Here is a 20,220-nt window from a genome sequence, read left to right on the forward strand (position 1 = left end):
TTAAAGATTTGATTGTTTTGGAAATACCTGTCTGGGTAACAAATCCATTCATTTGCAAAGCAGAGGACCAAGAATTGAAAAAGATCAAATGGGATATCGTAGGAATGTCAGAGACACATTGGACAGAAGAAGGAACACTGGATATGACAGAAGGAAGAATATTTTACTCAGGGAGAAAAGACAACATACATAGAGAAATGATTATTACTGATTGTTTTTAACGTACCTTTTTATTGCACTTAGATTACGCATTGAATTCTTAGTATGATTTTTTTAATACACAAAATACTAGTGTGATCCTTGAGCTCGATGAGCTTTGGCTAACTTCACAATATCTGGAGTATACTTGGACAGTAATAGTCTTAATTCACCTCCACTAACAATATCCAAACGGTTTCGATTCTTCACTAGTATGCGATTCACTGCACTGAACCCTCGTTCGACGAGATAAGAAGATGGAAAGGCAATATAAAGAAGTTTTGCTTTTCTCCATAGAGCTGGAAATTTTCCATGATGTTTTAGCCACATGACTTGATGTCCTCTGCTGTTGACGATTTGCTTCGATTCTTCGTCAATTTGAAGATCAATAATTTCTTTTCGCAAACTAAGTCCGTGGTCTTCTGCTTTGCAAATGAATGAATTTGTGACCCAGAAAGGTATTTTCAAAATAATCAAGTTGTGTCTGTCCTTCTTGTTACTTATTATGCTGTCGATGTCGGTGTCCACACGTGCTTGTGCCATCATGGTGGTGGTGGTAGCGGCAGGTTGCCGAAGCTTGTTATTGGCCCATTTCAGTAACCAGTATTCAGCGGTGTACACCCGCTTGAGGTTTGTAGGTGCAGCAGAAGCCCATATTTCTGCACCATAGAGAATGGCGGGGTAGACGGTGGAGGTGATGAACCTTTTAACAGTGACAGGATGTCGGACGTGTAGCAGCTGCTGCTTTGAGATCCACCATAGACGAGAGAATTTGGTTCTGATTTTGTTGATCTGGTTGACAAAGGACATCTTTTGGTCAAACAGAACGCCAAGGTCTGTGTGCGAGGGTACGTTTGGTATTCGTACCCCTGCGAGTGAAACGTTGAGTACTGTCGGCATGGAGATAAGGGAGAATATAACTTGAGCAGACTTCAGTGGGTGTAAGGTGTAAGGTGTAAGGTATATTGTTGTCATGCGGCCCCAGGGGTTTCCCCCATCTCCGCGTTGCTTTCTTTGTGGGTGTACCAGTTTCCTGGGAATGCCAGAGGTTTAAAAGTGTGTGGGTATTGTACCTGTGTAATGTCGTGTACCGTTGTTCATCTGGTCATTTAGCCGCTGGACCCCTGCTGGAGCCCAGCGTTGCCCCACCTTCGCCCCGTGGAGGCAGACCAGGAAACACCAGTAGACTAAGATTTACTCTGGCAGGTCCTGCAGCTTAATTTCCTGAGATTTCGGCAGCTAGGACCTAAAAAAAAAAAAAAAAAAAAAAACTTATGTACACATATATGCACATATACACAACAGTGATACATAATATATACGCATCCATGCAATCGTAATTACTTTGGATGTTTGCATACAGCACGTGTGCATGCATTCATATGGCAGGAGTAGGGCATTGCGTAGGATAATTAGGCCGAGACTGGGCGAAGATTATTTTTTTGCTAGATTAAATTTAGTGTGTAGGGCGCTCGCGTTGTGTATAGATAGAGTGGGGGAGGGGAGGAAGAAGGTTGGGGGGGAAAGGCAGAAGTACGGGGACACAGAAGAGATTCCCCCAGGTGGTCAGTGAGGCATGCCCATGCCTCACCAGAAGGAAAGGTGGGGTAGCAGGGGGCGAGGCGACTGGTCATCTCGTCCTCCTGCCAGGAAGGGATATTAAAGGAGAGCCAGGCTAGTGCTTGGCTCAGGCCGCCAGAACAGCTGCTATTCGTCCTTCATTCAGATTTTTTGTCTATCTTCATGGTTGCTTAGTAGTCCATCTTTGGTGTTATGCACATTTTGGCTTCTAGCCATTATGTGGCTAATGTGCATTCAGGTCCCGTCTTCTTCTGTACAGGGCTTCAGCGAACTTTGAGAAGGCAATATATTCCTGTCTCCCATCCAGGAGGTGTTGTTCTCTATCTCTGGGCAAAAAAGTGATCCGAGTGATGAGTTGGCAGCGGAGGTCATCATAAAGCTGGCATTCATGCATGAGGTGGTGCCAGCTCTCCAGCTCTCCACAGCAGCAAGTAGGGTCATCTGTAATGCCCAGGGCTGTAAGTTTAGCCTTAAAGGCACCATGTCCTGTTAGCAGGAAGGTTGCGTGGAGTCCCGGCGTGAACCATGCTGGAGCCATTGGATAGAGTTTTCCAACGTTGGGGAAGAATCGTTTGGTGACTTCTCCCTTTGGGGAATTCTCCCATCTGGTTTGCCAGGTTTGCATGAGATGATTTGCAAGTCTCTTTTTCTCAGTCAAACGATTTGTGGTAGGATCTGCGTTGAAGCCGGCGAAGGTGCAGGCTCTTCCCTTGGAGAGTTCATGTTGATTTTTAGATTTAAGTTTGCAAGGTACAATTCTAGATCCTTAAGTTGGGAATTGATCCTGTTGCTGAGCTGAGAGGGGTTGTCGCCAGGGTTAATTTGAGTCAGCAGTTTGAGGTCATGGGCATAGCACAGAAGACCTTTCGTTGAGGCAATAATGGGCACGATGATAGCTGTGAACAGGACACCAGATAGGACACTCCCCTGCGGTACTCCAGCAGTGATGTCACAGGATAGGGTATGTTGTTGCTGCCGATGGAGAATAAGTATTCTGTGACAGAGAAGAGATTTCAAAAAGCACAGCATATCACCTGGAATGTGATATGTCTCCTTAAGTAGGAGGAACAAGGCCGGGATCGACACGACATCAAAGGCTGCGCTTATGTCGAGATATGTGGTTGCCAGCTCAGCTCTTTGTTCGAATGCTGAGAGGATGCGTTCTGTGGTGGCTGCCAAGTTAGTGATTGATGATTTTCCTGCGATGGCATAGTGGATTTCAGATGGTTTCGTCTGGAGGATTTGCTGAGTTATTGTGGGTAGCAAAGCCTTTTCAAGAGTTTTTAACAGACAAGAAGCAACTGATATGGGTTTGAACTGGTTGACGTTTGTGGCAAATTTGTTTTTAGGGAAGGGTACACTCTGTACTTATTCCACTGGAGTGGGAAATAATGCTCATTGAGGCATCTGTTGTAGATCGAGAGAAGAGGGTCTATGATGAATGCGCTCAAGCACTTGATCATAAATTGCGGAATTCCATCCTCTCCAACAGTGGCTGTTGTGGGAAGGCAATTGATGGCACGTATGAGCTCCTGTTTCGTGATGTGGACAGTCCCTAGGACATCTGAAGGGTTTTCATGGCCAGACTGGACAGCTGTAGATGGGACAGTGGTTGTATTTGAAAACTTGGCGATGTATTTGAGGCATTCTTGAGGATCAAGCATTTGATTGAATCCACCATGTAGGGCAGCATAGAATGGCTTTCCTTTCCTTTCCTCAGAGTGAGGTTAAGATTTACTTGGATTGCAGTAGCTTTCTTTCGATTAAAGTGGGTCCTGGCGCGGGAAAACGCTATTCTGTCTTGGCTGCCATTCGTAAGCTTCCATTTCTTGTGTAGGACTTGTTTCATTTTGAAGCTGTTGTTGAGGTCAGCAGTCCACCACGATCTGGAACGGGGAGTTACTGTTACTCGTTTGGTGGCAGCATAGTGGGTGGGTGATGGATTTAATAATCCAGTTAGACAAGAGTGTCACTGCGAGGTTGAGGTCGCAGTCAATGAGGACATCCCAAGGAAAGCAGGATGCTGCTTCTACACAGAGTTGAGGATTAAGGTATTTAGGTGCTGAAACATATTTGACTATTTTGTTGTCAGGGATGTTGAAGTGTGGTACCTGCAATGACCATGTCAAAACTATAGGCTGGTGATCGGACAGGAAGAATGCGGTGGGATCATCTTCAGCTGTGCACGGTGTTGAAGCAAAAGCGAGATCCAGTAGGTTCAATCCCCTGGTGGGGTTCTCATTGACCCGTGTCATGTCGATGGATTTGAAGAACTCACAGAGTCTGATAAAGAGGTGATGGCGGTTTGGAGGCAGGTTAAAATCACCACAAACGAGGCGTTGTGCAGACGGACGAAGATGGTTTAAGAGCCAGTTCCACAGATCTTCAATAATTTCAATTGTAGGCCCTGGAGGAATATACACAGATGCGATATCAATGTGGCTGGAGTGGAAGCGTAGCGAGACTATAATCGCTTCGAAAGCTTGAGTTGTAGTTGAGGTCGAATTCTCATATGAGAATAGGGAGGTGTTGTATAGTATGGCTACTCCACCGCCTCTAGATTGCTCCCTGGAGGCAGACAGCATGTGGTAATCAGCAATAGCTGAGCAGAAGAATGTGTCTTGATTAGGTTGAAGCCACGTTTCTGCGAGGCAGACCACGTCAGCGACCTGGGAGAAGAAGATCTGTTCTGCTGAGTCTAGTTTGTTCCTAATGGACCTGATATTTTGGAAGTACACCCTGATGACAGGTGTTCGTCCAATCAGGACGAACTTCCGTCCTGATTGGAGGTGTCCTGAGTTGGCATGTTCGCGAACGAATGGCACGACTTCCTAAAGACATATCGACTGGTATTTTATGGGGACCATCACATAGGGGACTCAGGATACTCTTATCATGGCGGGGTGGTGCTTCGACTGTGGGGCTTGGCAGAGCAGTGGTATGAAAGGAGGACTGCTGAGATCTTTGGAAGTTGTCCAGGAATGAATCCAGTCAGCTGTGGGTGGTGACGTTGCAGACTTGGTTTTGGTGCAGACGTGGAGGTTGGGGAAGGTGACTGGTTCTCCTATTATAGAAGGGTCGAATAATGGTGCCAATAGGCCAAATAGATTCGGTTCCAATTAAATTGAACAGGTCTTGTGCGCATTCAACCTTGAACGATGCGCAGCGGGGGTTCCTGGTGTGAAGTTGCTGCACCTTTAGTCGAAGGTTTAGTTGATCACGCAGAACCTCGGCAACATGATTTGCTGTGGTATTTGGGGCTAAGCGAGATATGAAAAGTCCACTAGAGGGTCTGGACGTCTGCCGTCTGGGAGGTGTGTGGGAAGGCTGCAGTTTGGAGTTGGTCGATGTGCCAATTCGAAGCCATTCACGTGAAGCTATACTTGCTCGTTGGCTCACTCTGAAGTTCATATGCGTACTTTCCTCTGGCTGCATAGGATAGGATGGATTTACAGGTGGGGTGAACTGGGAGTGTAAATTGTAGTGTGGAAGAATCCGCTGGCTCGAATATTGTATTCGCTCCGACACTGAGTCCCAGGCCTTGTGAAGATGAGAAGTGCGAGTGAGGTATGACAGAACAGGCATTGCGAGAAGTTGGGTGTGAAGGTGGAAATGATGACTTTTGCCTCATTGGCATAGAGGTAGAGAATTCGTTATTGCAAGTAAGAGAGTTTCTACATGCGGTGCCGTTGACCGTTGGTGGAGCCTGCTTCTGTAATTGTGGAATCCTCTCTTTCGTTGAGTGGTGATTAACATTAGTTGCCCTTTTCAGGTTCTTTTTGAGCGTACGTGAATGATGGGCTTTTGTGGGTGGTTTTTGCCCTTTCACATCTGTTTTTAGAAGCTGGCTGGAGCGAGGAGATGGCGCTCGACGATGTCCAGTGTTTGGCCGTTTTTCAGAATCGTTCCTACCAGGAGCTTCTGATGGAGGACTGGGGATTGATTTTTTGCTGCATTCGGGGCAGACTGATACTGTAATGGCCTTTGGATAATTTTTATATAATCTACTAAGATCGTCTGAGTTCAGAAGGTTAGTGAGTTTGCTCGGATTTGCTAGCTTACTCAGTTCGATCTTATTATAGATATCAAGGAGTATAAATTTCATCTCCTTGTTTTCTTTGTGTAGCACTGTGATGTCGTCTTGTTGCTCTGCCAGTTGTGCTTTTGAGATTTCATTTCCATGATCTATTTTGCTATTGCTTCTGATGAGGGTGTCCTGAAGTTTAATAATTCATTTTCAAGCTGATTAATTCTTGAGATCAACCGCTCGGTACTCTCAACAACTGCGTCCGTGGTTCCTGAACATGACACACTGGGTTCAGGTATCCTCAGTTCTAGACGTTCATCACGTTTCGCACCTGTGATGTCGGTTCTCTGTTGCCCTGAGTCTTTTAACTGTGTAAACTCAGCAGAAAGTTGAGAGATTGCGGTCTGAATTTCGTGAACAGAATCCCTTATCTGAATAAAATCTACTTCCATTTCAACCCGCAAAATCACAACTTTCTTCCCTTAGACCACAGAAAAGTCAGATTCAGGATTCTGCCTGAATACAGTCCTCACATCGACGTCTCATGGACTCGCGAAGACGACGCCAAATTCCTGGAATGTTTCGAATTGTCTCACATCCTGCCACAATTCGATTGCGGAGAGTTTCCACATCAGCTACCGGAGTCGAATACACCAATGACTTTAAATGGCTCCACAAGAAGAAATCTAGTGGGTTTAAATCAGTGAACGTGGAGACCAGGCAGTTGGTCCACTCCTCTACTTCAAGAGTCGTAGATCTTGGTCATCCTCTGTCGGCAGCACGAGGTGTAAAGGATCCATTTTCACAAAGGCTGCGATGGATACCTTCAAACGTTTTCCTGTCTGGTCATCTTCGTTCTGGAAACCTTTCGTGGTACAAATGACAAGCCTCCAGAGGACTGCAATGCCTCCATGCTCTGGAGGCATTGCAGTCCTCCAAACCGTACATAAAGTGCATATCCGTTTGCTCCTGATTTCAGTACATGGTTGGAATGGAAAACCACCAGATTCTGTCAGTACTTTGTGAGGAAGGAAATCATCTGCGGGAGATAAGACATTCCGGTTAATAACTAGGGAACCAATCATTGATATAAAATATTTTTATTGTCTACATATGAGGAACTCATTCCTGAAGTTATGCCGTGTATTTTTGAGACACCCTGTATATATTTTTAACTAACCTTTAACACATAAAGTGTATTGCAACTGATGTCCTCTTACCTCAGCAATGTTCACCATAGATCACCCATTCTACCTCAATTACTCTCTAGTTATTATCTTAGTAATCCCCTTTACCATCTTTACGTTATTTCACAATCATTTACATTCATAACAAATTACCTCAACCTTGGTAACTAACTTGCCTAAATACAACAGGAATGTTATTTTTTTAAAAGGATTATCGCTCAATTCCTTACAAAGCTAGATTATGAGTCCTTGAGTTCAGGATTCGAGAAAAAAATAAACAGGAACAGACTTACGTTCCGAAATGGCAGCTGCTTCCAATTTCCTTTGCGTCCAGGGCACTCTGCTTTCTTTAGTGGTGGACAGACTTTCTTTCTTTTCTTGGCTCACATGTCTGCACAACTGGCTATTTCTCAATGGGTCAGACCCTAGACACAAGTGTAGTCTCTTACATGACATAACTTCTGAGGTACAACTTGCAATTATGTTGCCAGGGACGCAATCACCGCCTTCACTGCCTTCCGATGCCGGACAAGGATTTCTTTCTCTCACTTTTTTTTTCTTTTTCTTCTTCATCTTGCTACTACGAGATGTGAACTCCGACCACCAAAAAATTTACTTCCACTTCAACCCACAAATTCACGACTTTCTCCCCTTAGACCACAGAGAAGTCAGATACAGAGTGGACATTTGTTCAATTACTCCCCCCTGAACTTTTCTTTTTCCCTCAAATTTGGAACGCCTCCCCCAAGGACTTGTAACCAATCCCTATACTCTGTTTAATTTTTCATTCCTTCCTATTTGCTAAAACATCTCACCACAGCTGTCTCCCTAGCACACAAAGATTTTCTTATTTTTTTCACACGTCAGTATGACCTTTTCATGTTTGCCAGTCATCTCCAAAACACCCAGTTTCGTGTTCACACCTTCTCTGCTAAATATATCGAGCTTACCCAAATATCAGTGACTCTGACGCCGTTTTCTTTTTATACGAACACTGGACGTCCACTGATTTCCTGTTTACTTCCTTATGGTGGCTTAGATCAAAAGCGATGCTTCGTAATCCAGTTTCACAGTCCTTTGCCCTCAGCAATCTTTTCACGCCAGTTCGCAAATTGCCCCCCCCTCCCTAGTGCTGACCTCTGTCCTTGTTTTCTCTCTTATATTACTCAAAATTACTTCTTTCCATTTAACCGCTATTTAACACATACATCTATAACTTTCCCATCCCCAAATCCAGTTGTTTCTTCAAACTTTAATCTTATTTACATTAAAACTAAATATCCAGTCTTAATATTTAATATTTTTAAACTTAATGCTCACTTTCAAGCCCCCTTCTGGGATTTATTTTAGCAAAACAAATATTTCTATTATATATGTAAGATCTACTTCTTACAACCCATTAAAATCAAATTAAAATAACGATTTACCCACCAGCCTGGTTAAATGATACACTGCTCGAAAAAATTAACAGAACATACAGCAAATGTGGTGTAGCTTGCGATGAAGTGGGACAAAATTTGGTACGGTGGTGTACCACAGAATAATAATGAAATGAGAAGAAAGCGAGAAACTTCGGACGGGTATAAGGGACATTAAAAGGGTAACATTAGAAAAGTCGATACAAGATGCTCGAAAACATGGTCACAGGACATCAATGCGGCGTACGATACTGTCCAATAGTTAAATAGTCCTCACAGCGGTGAACCGTGCTGAACATAAGGGTATCCATAAGATTCTGTGGCAAAAAATCCTATTTTTCCACCAGTACATACCTTAACTTTCTAAGTAACCGAGGAGTTAGTTGTTGGCGTTGAATGCTATGCTCAAGGGCGACCCACAGATGTCGATCGGATTTAAGTCTGTGATCGTATTGGCCACGACAGTCGTTGGATATCTTCAGTTTCAAGATAATTCCCCACCACTTGAGCTCTATGTGCAGTGGCGATGTCGTGCATGAAAAGAAAATCTGGGCCAACAACACTCCTAAAGGGTCTGAAGGTCCTAAGGGGCACAGAGAACAGATCCTCAAGGATCTGTTATCTGTGCCTCTGCGCAGTTGCAGTATCCCTATCAAAAACATGAAGAGGGGTGCGGCCGTTAATGATTATTCCTCCCATATGAGAACAGCGCCTGCAGCGTAAGAGTCCCTTTCTCTGATTTTGGAAGGATAAGACCGCATTCCTCGTTGTCTCTATAGATGAAATAACGTCTAGAATCTGTTTGTTGGCTAAAACGGGACTCATCAGAAAATAGAACTGCACCCCATTAGTCAGGGCTCCGATTGATATGTTCATGGTACCAGTTTCGACGAGCTCTGCGGTGGTTAATGGGTTAGAAATGGGTTTTAGAAAGGATGTAGAGTTGCTGGAACGAGTACAGAGAAGGGCAACAAGGTTGGCGAGAGAAACAAAGGGATGCAATTACGAAGAAAGTCTTAAGTTCTGCAAGTTGCAGCATCTGGAGACTAGGCACCTGCGAGGTGATCTGATTGAGGTGTACAAGGCCTTGAATGGTTTGAGCAGGCTCAATGCTGACGGGATTCTTCCGCTTGCTCAGACTAAGAACCTGTGTGGGCATAGATTCAAATTGAGGAAAGATAGTTGTAGAATAGATGTGCGGAAGTTTATCTTCAATCTGCGGGTAGTTGATTGCTGGAACAAACTTCCATCTGTCGTTGTGGAAGTTGATAGCCTAAATAAATTTAAAGCTGAACTAGAGAAACATTTGGAGTGACCGGATGGGTGAAATTAGAAGGTTTTTTTTTTTTTTGGCTGATACTGTATAAGCTTGCTTTCTTGCATCATATGCCTCAACTAATGTTAAAACTATTGGCTTCCTTACATAGAATCCACTTGAATTGAGCCTTCTTAACATAGTCCAGTTGGAAATGTTTTCGCCTGTGGCCGCAGCAACCTCAAGAGACTGTTGATGACAGGACATCGTAGGGTTCATCTTGCTGTTAGAACCTGTTTGCGGTCTGTTTTGGTTGACGTAGCTCTCGGGCGACCTTTTCCAGCTCTTCTTATAATGCTTCCTCTCTCTCTCTCTCTCCTGAAATTGCTTCCATAGTTTCGAGACGACATGCCATGACACATTAAGCCAATACTCGGAATTTGCATGCCAGGATGCCTCTTACATCAAATATTCGCCTTCAGCGACACAGTTCATAATATTCATCAAAAACATATTGTTCTGCTAATATTTGTGGGGATCTCGAAGTGATTTTACGGCTTGTTGGGTTGCAAGGTGATTTCACTGAATTCTATTGTTTTCTGTGTTTGTGGGATAGTCGTGGAACAGCCAAACACTACGTCATACAACACTGGGACAAGAGAGATGAATATATTCCTGGCAAAAGCAATGTAAATTATGTTCCATTGGTTGAGCCACAAAAGTTTTTTCTTCTCCCTTTACACATCAAGCTTGGACTGATTGAGAATTTCACTATGGCGCTGGATAAAGAAAGCAGGGGTTTCGCATATTTACTGAAAATGTTTCCAAATTTATCTCACACAAAGCTCAAGGAAGGAATTTTCATAGGTTCTCCAATAAGAAAGCTCCTAAAAGATGAAGAATTTCAAAGAAACCCGAATGATGTTGAACTGGCTGCGTGGAGATCTTTCAAGGCTGTGTCACACGGATTCCTCAGAAAGAGAAAAGAAGAAAACTATGAGCAACTGGTGACAAACTTGTTGAAAGCTTACAAGAACATGGGGTGCTGAATGTCATTGAAAATACATTTCCTTCAATCCCATCTGGATTTCTTTCTGAAAACATAGCAGATGTCAGTGAACAAGAGAGCGCTTCCACCAGGACGTATCTGCAATGGAAAAACGATACCAAGGTCGCTGGGGCTCTGCCATGATGGGATATTACTGTTGGTTCCTTAAACGGGAAAGCAATCTGGAGTACAAAAGGAAATCATTGAATTGGAAAAATGTCAAAGTAACAGATATTGTGTGTAATAATTACAACCATGTATGCTGATATTGTATAAAACAAGGGATTTAAAAAATGCGTATATCTTTTGATGTAGATATGACAGAAGTAAAAGATTGATATTTTCATAATCAGGACATTCATTTTGTTCAGAACAACCAACTTTCGTTCCAGAGGTATGACCAAAAACATTTTGTCGGGTAGTGTAATTAAACAAAGCGGAATACTTGTACTCTTCCCATTACCAAAAAAAGACAACCATCCAGTTCTGCTTTGAAATTGGACAGACTCGCCACTCCTGGTACACTGGGGTGCAATTTATTACAGTGTTCGACAACCCGCTGCGGAAAGGTGAACTTCGTGAAATTAATCTTTTGTTATTCGCTAAGAGTTTATGTTTGAGCCTTGGTTGTTGTCTCACCTACGATTTGATTTGATTTGATTTGGTAGTTGTTGGCGCATCGGCTTCTGTGGCCATATTGCACCTCCCAAGGTTTTTGCAGTACTTTGATCCAAGCCCGAGGCGGGAATCGAACCCGCGACCTTTGGGTTGCCGGGCAGGTACTTTACCCACTCGGCTAGCCCGGTCGGCCTCACCTACGAGGAGAACGGATCTTCCTCACTGGGGTCTAACCATCATCTTGTATAGAGTGATAATGACGATTTTCTCCCTACTAGAAAAGGTGCTATAAATCATGGAGAGGACACTGTGTTCCATCCTAGCCTCCTGTTTACAATGCATGCAAAATTTCATGTCAGACTGAATCGCAACATCTATCTTATTCGTTTTGAATACTTTCAGCTCATTTGCTTCTGCCATATGTAGCTGCCATTTTTTGGATCATATATGAAACCGTTCCAAGTCTTTCTGAAGCAACATGGTCTAGATTGATTTATTAGCCACCCTTCTTAGTTTCAAATCGAGTAAACTTGGACGACTTCCCTTGGATGCCTTCGTGAACAACACTAATGAAAATTAGAAATGGGATGTGATCCAAAACCAGGCCTCGAGGGACTTCTTGATGAAAAAATTCCACCAGTTAGGTCAAAATATGTAGGTCTGCAATTCTGCTCACTCACGACATTAGGGATTATATGTTGAAAGTATAGTGGATTAACTTAAGACACTTGAGGGACACTGCAAGGTTTGGGGGGGGGGAGGAGGATTTTATGAGAGTGGCCCACACTTATAGGTAGAAAGAAGCTATTTTGTAGACACAGTTTGAACAAAAGTGGTGCAAGAATATTTGACAATGTCATTGAGGATACCTTAAGGGCTCAGGGAAACTGCTGGTTAGGAGGGAAGTGGTAATGTAGACATTACATCTGATAATATGGGGCAAAGTAATGCTTGCATCCATCTCAATAATCAATAATCCTTGTTTTTTAACGTCACAGCTGATATTGGCAACATGTTCTCATGGTGATAACGTTTCAAATGAGCTGGACTTGAAAGATGGGGAAACAAGCCTAAATATCATCAAGGGAGCGTGTTGGGACAGCAAACTACAGAAGAATGCTTAATCTTAATTGGGTCTACAGTAATCGAAATGTCAAAAATGGGTGAGTTCGATTAGGCCAACTAATGCTGACATAATAAGACTAACAGAAACTAGATGCCGCCAGGAAATTGGAGATAACGAGTTCCACAACTAGGATAGGGAAGATGGAAGAAGTGGGCCAGTCTTCTTTTCAAAAGCAGCCTGAACACGAAAAACGCTTTTTCTGAGTCAACAGTTATGCCAGCCTTCATAGAATTGGTGTCATGTGAGTTAGTTGGAAGCAACGGTATAAGGAGGAGAATTGGAGTAATCTGGACCAGAAGATCAATGGTAGGGCAGTGTGTATACTACTCATATCTGAACATCACTGCAAATTAGATACACCTGAAATGTTACATTTTTATCTCAATGGACAGGAAAGTTTCATTATGGCAATAGATCCATCCACTACGCATTTGAGTGAAAAAAGGAAACGTAGACTTTGGGCATTTCTTCTGGACACACTAATCTCCAGATTTCAATCTTATTTTTCATTTCTGGAATGATTTGGACAGCATGTTTTTCTGCACAATAATTGGCCGATGTAACGCTGGATTTGAGAAGTTTTCTTATATGAATAGTTCAAGTTTCTTTGAGTTAAATTTAACACCTTATTGGCTCCACATCAAGTGGTGTTAGAGCAGTAATTCAAACCAACAGCATAAAAAAAATTCAAACCAACAGCATAAAAAGTTGCATAAAAAGATGAGTACGTTGGAGTCACAAATTTTTCAAACCGGCTGATCTGGTCCTTGTCCACAACAAGGACCAAAATATATATATTTATCTTTATTGATATGATGCAAAATTTACCTGGTGGCAGATAACTGTAACCTTAAACATTAAACAAAAGTATTTTAAAAATCAATTTCAAAATAGGTGATTCATTTTGATTATTTGCTGAAATTAAAATATCTTTATTTGCATTGCGCAATTGACTTGAATTCGACTTTCGTTCTTTCAGAAAAAATACCGGACCTCTGCCATTCACTAAATGTAAGTTTGTGGCAATGTCCATCCAACTAGGGGAGACGGTTCTTATCTTATTATGGCTTTTTGGAGCTCCTTGTATAACTAAAGATACGAACGAGACAGTCCCTGAGAGTGTAGTTAACTTTGGACCAAGCTTTGCTGTTGTACCTGATCAGTGCAGTCGTGATGTCATCAGACAACGGGCGAATGCAACAGTTCTGCATGGATTGAAACCTTCAATCCCATTTGATAAGGCCCTTGCGGTGTTTTTGGTGGTGGGATTATTAGCTGCATTCCTTGCGTTCCTCTTTCGCATCTTGAGGAAGTTCGTGTACCACGACGCGAACAATTTGGATACTACTTTTGACGCTGGAGGTAAAGTGTCTCTTGGATTGACAGCTGCAACCATCGCATCTCAATGGGCAGGTAGTACTATGTTGTTGCAGTCCTGTATAGTTGCTAGCAAGGTAAGGATGATTTCCTCATACCATTAGTTTATAAGAATACTCGATGATTTTTTCTTTTCATTTACCACGATGAATTTATATGGGGATGGATGGATGGATATATTAACGTATTGATGTTTTTATTAAAAGGGAAAGCTTAAAATTTTTATTTTAAAGCAATTTACAGATATATTACATACCGCGCAATATGGCCCCGTCTATATTGTCTGTAAATTGCACGTGTTCTGAGATCGATTTTCTCTCTGTTGAACAAAAAACCCAAAGTTTCAAGGAGAAAAATTATCCAACCCTCGCCTGAGACCGACTAACTCGGCCGCGTTGTCAAAAAGGCCCATAAAAATCCTCACATCATCGACGGGACTCGAACTCAAGTCTTCTCCACCGGGTGTGGGGAGGACGGGGAAGCCAAATTAATTTATATTTTTATCGGTTGATATGTCTGGAATGAATTGTTCGACATTTCATCGATAGATGGCGACACTTGTTTATCGAATTATATTTTATTATTTAATTGTTCAGACGGTTACTAAAGCAACATTTAGAAGAAAAGAGCGCCACCTTTAGATATTTAAGGCGAATGAAGAATTCCCTAAAATATATTTTATTTTTCATAAACACAGCTACATGTCTGTGTCTTGAATTATAACAAAATATCTTTTATTGAGAGTTGGATCCTTACTGAGAATCTTTAGGTGAATCAGCGAGTGGTGTATGTACCTTCCAATGCGATTTATTTTTCAATCTTGCAATATATTTTTTGTGTATTTTAGTATGGAATCAGTGCCCCATATTGGTACGCGGCCGGCTCTACAGTGCAGATAGTTCTTTTTTCTGTTTTATGCATCCAACTGAAGATTCGGGCTCCAGGAGCAAAGACATTCCTGCAGGTAAGAAATCGCTTTAAGAATAACTGTATTAAAATTAAAATTAAAAAAGATGGACATAAAGATTGTGCGCATCGTGAACTCCAATTATTCAACAAACCAACTGCATTGCCTTGCAGGTGATCAGAGCAAGATTTGGCAAAGCAACCCACTTGGTCTTCTGCACTTTTTCAATCTACACCATCATTGTCGTAACCACGTTACTAATCCTTGGGACCTGTGCAGTCCTCAACAGTTTAGTGATCGATATGAGTCAGGAAATGGCTGTGGTCCTTGTCTGTGCCATTATCGGAAGCTATACTCTGATTGGCGGATTGGGCGCCACCTTCTACGTCTGCTACTTCAAGAGCACAGTAATCTTTATTGTTATGCTGGTCCTGGTGATAGAGGTGGGTATTGTGGGAGGTAAAAGATGTGGAATTCAATAAATTCTCAATTGTTTTCAAAATGTCACCTCTTCTTTTTGTTTCTTAGGTTTATTACAATCCTTATGGTCACCAAGAGAACATCTTTGGCACTTCAGACAATGTGTTCAAGTACTTAGGCTGTATTCAGAGTCCAGAAGGAAATGCAGAAAGAAATTATTTGACATTCTTTTCGGCTGGAGGCTTTTCTTTTGGTGTCATAAACGTAATATTCAATTTTGGAACAACATTGTGTGACCAGTCCTGCTGGCAAAGTAGTGTGGCAGCAAATCCTCTACAGGTATGTTCCAGAATATTAGTACAATAACTAAAATTTAGAGTTGATGAAGCTTAAGGTGACAACAGTGTATATTAGAAGTTTATTGTGCAACTCATCCTATTGTTAATGGAATGATTTCTTGGATGGATAAAGTAGCCATTGATTTCTACATGTATTTTATTTTTTTCTGTTTTATGAAATTTTTTATAATTTCTTTGTTATTAGAGTGTCTGGGGATTCGTTTTAGGCGGGCTGATTTGGTTCTCCATTTCTTTTTCCTTTTCAATTACTGTGGGATTGACTTATCTCGGTCTTAGCAGTTCTCAAGGCCACGAATTGCTTATCGAAGATGATGTCAACAAAGGTAAGTTATTTTTCATTGAATCCAACGTTTAGAAAGCAAGGACAAATCAAGATATTTACTAAATAAAGGCGTTTGTTATTACTCAGGTCTGGTGGCTCCGATTGTAGCCGAAATCATTCTTGGAAAGTTTGGTGTTTATGCCATGATCGTATTCATCTTGGTGGCAGTAATGGCAAATGCTTCGGGTCAGGTGATTGCCCAGGCATCGCTGATCATTGACGATATTTACGAGGCTTATGTTGTGCCCTACAGGTGAGACCATATTTTTTGGAATTCAATGAACAAATATTTAATCTAGGATTTAAAAGGGCGTTGCGTTGCATTTTTGCCAGAATGTGTAGGTTATTGAAGCGTGCATTGTCTTTGGTACAGCCCATAAAAGGAAGACTTCCAAGTATGGTGTTCACTAGTTGGACTGCGGATGCTCACTCTCCAGAGGACCTTTCTTCAGAGACACTATATCCATTGCTCCCATCAAATCTTCGTCAAGACAACCTTTAAATGATTTTTCTCAGAGAAATTGGCAAAAGCGATTTTATGGCTGAAACTCTGTTAAAAAAAGATCTTGAAGCTCCAACCAGAGAATGAGTAACTGTGAATGATTCCTTACCAAACAATGATAAACTATGTCAGAGATTTAAGAGTAAACTGTGATAAAATCTAACCATACTCAAGTTGTTGCAGGCCAACACGGGTTTACTGGAAAATGTCATAATTTGCATATTATGAAAGAGTGGATGTATATTTAATGTCTTCACTAACTGTGCTGCTGTGATACTTGTGCAAATCTCTTGACAATGAACCTCTACAATTTGTCAAGGTTAGTTTGCGGTTCACTTCATGCGTGCTTATTGATCCACTTTCGTGGATCAATAAGCTTTTACAAATAAAACCTTTTTCAGCAGAAAAAATTATACAGGTTCCTTATTTTTTGCTATGGAAAGTGTATGTTTATGTACTGTGAGTGATCACTGAATTATAACCACTCCATCCGTGGTAACAAAAGATTATGTCTCATACCTAACCTAAAAAGCAGAACAGCTCCTACACTAGAGCAGTGATAATTTGCAACTGGTCGTGCAAGTCACTGATAAAGCAGTAGTTATGGGACGTAGTAAAGAGGGCAGGATTGTGGGAGATCTTGCTGTTGTTGTTGTAGGGTTTTAGAAGCATCAGCGATAATGCTATAAATCTGTAAATTGCGCGTGTTCTGTGGTCGGTTTTTTGTTTGCTGGACTAAAAACCCGAGTTTCCGAGAGAAAGAAGCCATTCTACCCTCACCAGAGACCGACTAACTCGGCCACGTTGTGAAAAAAGGCCCTTAAAAATTCCTCACGTCATCGATGGACTCGAACTCAGGCCTTATCGGAAATATCACGGCCCACTGTTGCTAAGGTGTACAAAGAATTGTGTCGAACGGGTAAAACAACCTCCCTCCGACAGAACTGTAAACTCAAGGTAGATGTTTGTGATGAGCTAAGGGTGCAGTGTGTTGTACGAACTCAATGGCAGTTACATCGCAATACGTTCATGGGGACCGCATGAACAATATCCCAAATGATGATCCACAGACGTATGGGGTTTCACAGCAGGCAACCCAAGAGACAACCTCTCTTCACCGCTGATTGTCGTCGATGGCAAATGCTCTGGTGTCAACTTGTTGGAAATTGGAGGATTGCAAACCAGTGAGCTGGTCGGATGAGTCCAAATACCTGGTGCAACACGAGTTGCACCAGGTATTTAGTAACTGTCCGGGAAGGTGATGGTGATTGCTTAATATGGGGCATGTTTTACTTGGAAGAACTAGGACCCCTGGTGCGTATAGACCACGTTTCGCTGGTGAGATCTACCTGCGGCTCTTAGGGGACCATTGCACCCTTCCATGTTGTTTTTTCCCGGACAGAAACGGAACATCCAAGACGATAATATGCCGTGTCATCGGATCTGCAGTTCGAGCACAGTGAAGATATCACCCATCTTTATTGACCTCAAAATTCGCCTGACCTCAATCTAATTGAACACCTGTAGGACGTTTCGGAACGGAAATTAGGGCGGATGGATTGTGAATTGTGCAATCATCCTGTACCCCGACATTGTGGAAAGTCATGCACGCAGCATAGAGGCAGATCTCTAAGGACATCTTCAGACATCTAGTGTAGACAATGCCTAGGCGAATAGACGCTGATATCCCTGCGATTGGTGGCCCAACACGGTATTAGGTAGGTGGTCACAATTCAGTGATCATTGAGTGAACGCTCAATGATCACTGAATTGCGACCCTACAGTAACAAATAGCATGTTTCCCTCGCTGGTATACCGGGTGGAAATGGCCAGTGAGGGCAGAAATTTTTATGGGCTCTTTCACACAGTGGCTGAGGTCTCGGGAAAATGTTGAATGATTCTTTCTACCGGAAACTCGGGTTTTTCGTCCAGCAACCGACCAAAGAATTCACTCAGTTAGAGACACGATATATTGATGCCTCATAGCCTTACTGGCTTTGGCGCTTAATGTACACCAAAATTGTGATATTTATTTTGGATTAATAATGTTCTCTTCCTCCTCTCTAAGAAACTTGTTACTAATCACTTCTTTCTTTTTCTGCAGACCTGACATGAAGAATGGAGAATGTATCTTGTGTGGAAAACCGTGCTGCACCAATTCCACTGATGTTCAAGCATGCAAATGCATAAGTATCACCTCCTGCAGTCAATGTCAACTCGACAGCATTGAACGTCACAAGTGTCGAAGATTGGTGAAACCACACTTTTCATGTGCTGTTCATGGAGAGTACAGAGAATACATGGATTCCTTGCTCAGCTACAAAAACTGGTGCATTGTGTGGACCACAATTGTAATCATTCCACTGTTCCTGGTCACATACGCTATCAATTTAAACCTTTCCTGGGGTTACTTGTTTACTGGAATTGCCATTGGATCTTCCGTCTTTCCTATTATTTCGTCCATCTTGTGGTCCAGAGTTAATGACAAAGGAATGATTTCTGGGTCTGTCGGAGGATGCATATGTGGTATAGTTTCGTGGCTTGTGACGGCCTCTATGTATCCCGAAGGGTTGTCCAATTTTATCGAGAACACCGGGAGACAACTTCCGATGTTAGTTGGCAATGTTGTTTCCATTCTAAGTGGAGGATTCTTTTGTGTTGTTGTGACCATAGCTACCAAAAAGCCAATGACGGATATAGAAGTTGAAGCAGAGTGGGAAAAGACTAGAAATATCGACAATCCTCTGAACCCATGGACACACGTTTACAAAGAAGAATTCAAGTTGCAAGAGGGTCCATCATACCAGAAGAAACCTCCACTAAAAGTCCTGGAGGACAAATTCCGAACAGCTCGCATCACTGCGTATACAGTGAGTGCAGTTTTGACAATAGTTCTGTTGTTAGTGTGGCCAGGAGTAATGCTGGCAAATCGTGTGTTGAACTCAAGTGGATTTTTAGTGTGGACGACTGTTTCAAGAATTTGGACCTACATTGCGTCTGCATTTGTAATCATTGTTCCTCTAGTACAAGAGATTGTAATTGTTTGGAGAAAAATAATTAAAAATAAACAAGAATTTCTCACTGCAGCTAGAAATCAGGAAATGAAACTTAAAGACGTTACAGCTTAAAACATCCAGGTTTCCACCATTACCGTATAGTGGTTTATATCCAAGTTACAAGACAAGGGACATAAAGGGCAGCAGTATGTTGACGTGGCACTGGGTAGCGCAATTTCTTCTGATGGAATTTATAAGAATTATTTGGAAGATTTCAACGTCCTTTGGCTATTTATTGTAGTTTCAATTATCAGGCTACCGATGAAGTTCTTGTGGTCTTTTCGAGGTTAATATTTTGTCTTAAATTATATTGAATCCATTGTAGATGGTGATTATCCATCGACGCATTTCAAAACTACGGGTGACATTCCAGAGACAATAGGTTCTTGATATGCGACGAAAATTTGCTTGTGAACTTGTGCCACGCTCATGGAAACTCAAAGAAGATTTTGGTGGGTCTGATGGAACACAGCTGGCTATGAGCTTCTACCACCTAGGGGATGTGAAGTGTTTTTGTCCATAATTTACGTATGTTTTAATTTTATTCTAAAAATCCTCACGAACTTCATTGGTCACTTGATAATTTCATTAAATGTAATCCATAAACACCAGGAAATTTATTTGGGAGTTAATGATCAAGGATGAGTCCTAGGATTTCTTAGACTCTAAGAGATATTTGAAAGATTATTCATATGAAAACAATGCCACATCAAGTAACCAGTTTACTGAGAATAGATCATCACCTGAGGAATCATCTCTCCTCCAGGGATACTATCACGTGGGTACCAGACTATATCAAGTAGGCAGGGTGGAAGGGAT

At 42.0% G+C, this 20,220-nt stretch overlaps 2 protein-coding genes across 2 annotated transcripts; one reads left to right on the top strand and one right to left on the bottom strand.

Moving 5' to 3' along the window:
- Window positions 1–288: 288 nt before the first annotated feature.
- Window positions 289–741, bottom strand: LOC150081338 (protein ZBED8L-like). Its single transcript, XM_090380175.1, has one exon. It carries the CDS (start codon window positions 739–741, stop codon window positions 289–291), a length of 453 nt encoding a protein of 150 aa, XP_090236301.1.
- A 12,742-nt stretch (window positions 742–13,483) lies between these two features.
- Window positions 13,484–19,473, top strand: LOC150081339 (uncharacterized). Its single transcript, XM_090380176.1, has 6 exons — window positions 13,484–13,912; window positions 14,683–14,799; window positions 15,271–15,501; window positions 15,706–15,844; window positions 15,931–16,096; window positions 18,450–19,473. Exons 1-6 carry the CDS (start codon window positions 13,484–13,486, stop codon window positions 19,471–19,473), a joined length of 2,106 nt encoding a protein of 701 aa, XP_090236302.1.
- Window positions 19,474–20,220: the final 747 nt, after the last annotated feature.

Source organism: Mastigoproctus giganteus, chromosome 8, assembly GCF_048544385.1.
Source record: "Mastigoproctus giganteus isolate SK-2022 chromosome 8, ASM4854438v1, whole genome shotgun sequence".
NCBI lineage: Eukaryota > Metazoa > Arthropoda > Arachnida > Uropygi > Thelyphonidae > Mastigoproctus > Mastigoproctus giganteus.

Excerpts from the sequence above, each read along its gene's own strand:
- LOC150081339 (XM_090380176.1), top strand. The coding sequence starts at position 13,484 with ATGTCCATCCAACTAGGGGAGACGGTTCTTATCTTATTATGGCTTTTT. Across the intron at positions 15,502-15,705 it reads TGGCAGCAAATCCTCTACAG|AGTGTCTGGGGATTCGTTTT; the intron begins GTATGTTCCAGA and ends CTTTGTTATTAG. Across the intron at positions 16,097-18,449 it reads GCTTATGTTGTGCCCTACAG|ACCTGACATGAAGAATGGAG; the intron begins GTGAGACCATAT and ends CTTTTTCTGCAG.
- LOC150081338 (XM_090380175.1), bottom strand. The coding sequence starts at position 741 with ATGGCACAAGCACGTGTGGACACCGACATCGACAGCATAATAAGTAAC.